Source organism: Nannospalax galili, unplaced genomic scaffold (assembly GCF_000622305.1).
Source record: "Nannospalax galili isolate Female #2095 unplaced genomic scaffold, S.galili_v1.0 scaffold1119, whole genome shotgun sequence".
In the NCBI taxonomy this organism is placed as follows: Eukaryota; Metazoa; Chordata; class Mammalia; order Rodentia; family Spalacidae; genus Nannospalax; species Nannospalax galili.
Genome location: NW_008343597.1, coordinates 2,679,979 through 2,683,984, shown reverse-complemented (window position 1 = coordinate 2,683,984; position 4,006 = coordinate 2,679,979). Strand labels below are relative to the sequence as shown.

General features: G+C 43.5%; 1 gene segment (V, D, J or C); it reads left to right on the top strand.

Moving 5' to 3' along the window:
- The first annotated feature begins 963 nt into the window (after window positions 1-963).
- Window positions 964-4,006, top strand: part of LOC115071503 — a 14,361-nt gene continuing 11,318 nt past the window's right edge. The window contains 2 exon segments of the V gene segment in view: window positions 964-1,234; window positions 1,337-1,627. Of these exon segments, the coding sequence occupies window positions 1,189-1,234; window positions 1,337-1,627 (337 nt within the window).

The following is a 4,006-nucleotide window of genomic DNA, read 5'->3' as shown; positions in this document are numbered from 1 at the left end:
CAGATTGCCTGAACTACTGTAAGAAAAAAGCAAAGTCTGGAGAATGATACCTGATGCTCTTCCTGATGTTTCCTTTCACACAAGTGTGAGCAGAGGAGAGCAGCTGGAGCAGAGTCCTTCTTTCCTGAGTCCTCCCTTTCCTGAGGGAGGGAGACATCTCCACATCAAATGCACCTCCACAGACAGCTCTCCCTGCACATCACAGCTGCCCACGCTGAGGACTCAGCCTAATACTTCTGTGTAGCAGAAGCATGGTGTGCCCCAGGTACCTGCTGTCTGTACCCAAACCTGAGACCAGGACTACAGACTTTTTTTCTACCGTTGAAACCATGATTTTTCTGTGTTGGATCCTTAGTAGTTGAACCATCTAAAACATCCTGAAATTCTGTTTCCAAAAACTACAGTGATGGGGCTGGGGAGATGGTTCAGTGGTTAAGAGTACTGGCTACCCTTACAAGGACCCAGGTTCAATTCCCAGCACCCGCATGGTAGGGAACAACCATCATAACTCCAGTTCCAGGGGACTCAACACACTATTCTGACCATTGTGGGCATTGCACGACATGGGTGCACTTACACACACATAGGCAATACACTGGTACAGAGAAAATAAAAATAACAAATAAGATATTTATCAAAATAAGATATAATGAGTGATAGAACATTTTTAATTATTCATGATGAGAGTGACTTCTTAGTTAGATAACAGGTCTCAAGAGTCAACATCTAGTTATCATTCAAATCTGTCCTCTACAGATGCCATTTCAGTGTCACTGGTAGAGAGTACCCTACTCATCTTGTTGAAAAGGCTCTTACCTTTAAATAACAGTATACACTGTGGACTATTACAGAATTATTCGTTGCATAGCATAGGAAATAGTCATGCATTGGAGGTCTTGGACATGACTTCTTCATAACAACATTTGCTGTAGAATTAAAAACAGCATTATAGAAACCGTTGATAGATTATGCATGGAAACCACCAGAGATCAGAGCATTCTAGATGTGGCTTCATTTCCATTATGATCTCAGTTGAACACGCCTATTGTCTTTGTAGTCACAGGAGAGATGCTTGTTATACAAAACAATCTTGTCTATGAGGGACTGCTTACTACACAGTCTTTCTGGAGCTTAGCCCTTTAATATTTGTTATATTGAAAGAAGCTAGGATCAGTTCCTTCTAGCAACATGTTTTCTGTTACCTGCTTGGGGCTTGTGATCTTCTTACTCTTCAGTAAGTCACATTTTATCCTAAGGACTAATGACAATTCATTTTTAAAGTCATAACAACCTTCAGCTTTTAAACCTTTTAACAAAGCAATTTTATTTTTTCTAGAGAAGAGCAATGGAGATTCTGTGACCCAGACAGAAGGTCCAGTTACTGTCACAGAGAGGGCATCTGTAATCCTGAACTGCACCTACCAGACCACGTATTCAGCTCCCACGGCTTTCTGGTACATCCAAGATCTCAAGAAAGCCCCTCAGCTGCTCCTGAAGACGGCAACTGAAAACAAGAGGACGGAGAACCGAGGGTTTCAGGCCACGCTTGTGAAGAGCAGTAACTCCTTCCACCTGCACAAGTCCTCTCTGCAGCTGTCAGACTCGGCCCTGTACTACTGCGCTGTGAGTGACACAGTGCGGGAAACTGCAGGGGGAGCTGAGCACAAACCCAGGCTCACAGGAGGGCTGCAGGGGAGCACACCTGTAGACAGAGGGGTTACATGTTTTCTCTAAGCAGTGTTTACCCAGCTTTCAGGAGAACAGTGATAAATCCCAGATCAAATTCCTAGACATCTAAAATACTGTGAACTACTCAGAGTAAGGATAGGGTGGGTGTCAGTGTTGGAAGCCATGTTGAGATCTGCAAGATGAGAGCTCAGTCAGAAACCTGTTCTTCCCCAGATGGTATAGTATAGGCATTACCGAAGCAAATCCTTCAAGGGAAAGCTTGATATAAGATTAATCTTGTCCAAAAATGTCTCATGAAATTAGCTTTTTAAAATCGCAATGGATTTTGTGTTCCTCTCACAAACATTCGTGACACACGATCTTGTCTTTACGACTCGGCTTCTGTCTCCACAACTTCGGCTCTGCTTTTACTTGATTCGTGTTGCAGAGAATTCAGTCTAACTGCACACCAACTCTTCCCTTCATGAAGCAGCTCAAGAAGCACAGGAACTGGACAACTGTCAGGATGAGGCCATGAGGGTTGTTCCTTCCCTGTGCTCACTATGCACTGGGTGGTGAGGCATCCTGGCTGGAAGACGCTCTTTCTAAGAAGTGCTCCCTCCTCCTGTATGCTCTTCTGTACCATCACCCAAGGATGTGTGCAGTCTCTCATCCTGGATTTCACTTTAGGTTATCTGAAAATTCTTCGGAAAGAGGGAGGATGCCAATATTTTGATCCACTCCAGTTCTTTAAGGAGAATAATGAACTGAAAAACTTCAACATTCTACACAGTTCTCTAAAACACAAAGATGGGGCATAGACCAAGGATGTCTTTCACAAGCAAATAACCACCTTGGGTCTTGAGGATCCGTTGCAGTCCCAGAATTGAGGTCCTGAGCTCCTGTTCCTGTGATATCCAGGTTCCCCACCATCTCAGCTCTTTCTTCCTTGGTTTCAGGGACACTCGCCCACCCCAGTTCTGTGCTCTGCCACATACTTGGCAGGGGGAATTTCTGCCACCATCTCAGCACTCAGGACAGCTTTGGTCTCTGGGATCCTTCCCTGCCCCAGATCCCTGGTCCTGAGTTCACATTCCTGAGAATTTCCTATACCAGGCCATCACAGGTCTGTGCACTCCACACCTGTGAGCACCCCAAGCCCAACCTATCAGCATACCTGTTCGCCTAGCAGCCTGCAGCCCACCCTACTAATTCAGGACCTTGTGGAGTCAATCTTGGAATCTCAAAAGCTGCAGCTAACTCTGGCTGAAATGAGAACAATTCTTTCACTCCATTTGCATGTCAACATAAAGTGGCCGCCAAACTGAAATGCACTACTTAGCCAGGTCATAACCCAAAAAATTGGGGAAACAGCAAAGATACAATCAAACATTTGAAAAAGATGAGGTCACTTGCCCATACTAGGAAACACCGTAACACAAGTCCAGATGCTTAGTTCTCATCAGAAGTACACAAACAACATGAATAACCAAGGTAATATGCCACTACAGAAATTAGCAAGTCTATTGTAATGTTTCCCCAAAATGAAAATCGAGTGGAAGCACAATACAATGCTTTCAAAATAGCCATTATAAATATATTCAAGGAACTCAGCATATGAATAAAAGACTGAATGAAGACCAGGAAAGCACAGATAGTGAAATGAAATAACTAAAACAGTTCAAAACATGGAATTAGAGTTCAATGAAGAGATAGAATCTCTGAAGAAAAGCCAAACTGAAATAAAACTTGAAATGACAAACTCAGGAATGCAAACAAAAATCTTAAAGGAAAGAAGTAAAAAGAAAGTGGAGGAAATGGAACAGAGACTATGAGATCGTGAAGACAAGCTTGGGGAAATGGATCACATGATCAAAGAAAATGTCTGGGACACTGTAAAAGACCAAACCTACAAATCATAGGCATAGAAAATGGCTACGGAGGTAGGTTGAATGAAAATGTCCCCTTTAGGCTCCAAATATTTGAACATTTTGTCCCCAGAGGGTGGCACAGTTTTGGGAGTTCTCAGAAGGTGTGGCTATCCTGGAGGAAGCATGTCATTGAGGGGTGCGCTTAGAGAGTTCTTAAGGCTTGCTGGCTCTCCAGTCACACTCTTGCTTCCTGTGCCTGCAGGAAGATGTAGAGGTTAGCTTCTGCTCCTCCTCCTCCAGCCACCTCTGCCACAATGTCTCCCCTCTAAGACAGACTGTAATTCCCCTGGAACTGTAATCTCAAATAAACTCTTCCTTTTATAAGTAGTTTTGGTCAGTGTTTTTAATCACAGCAACAGAAAAGCGACTAACACAGGGGCACAAAAATATTTTTAATAAAGCCATAG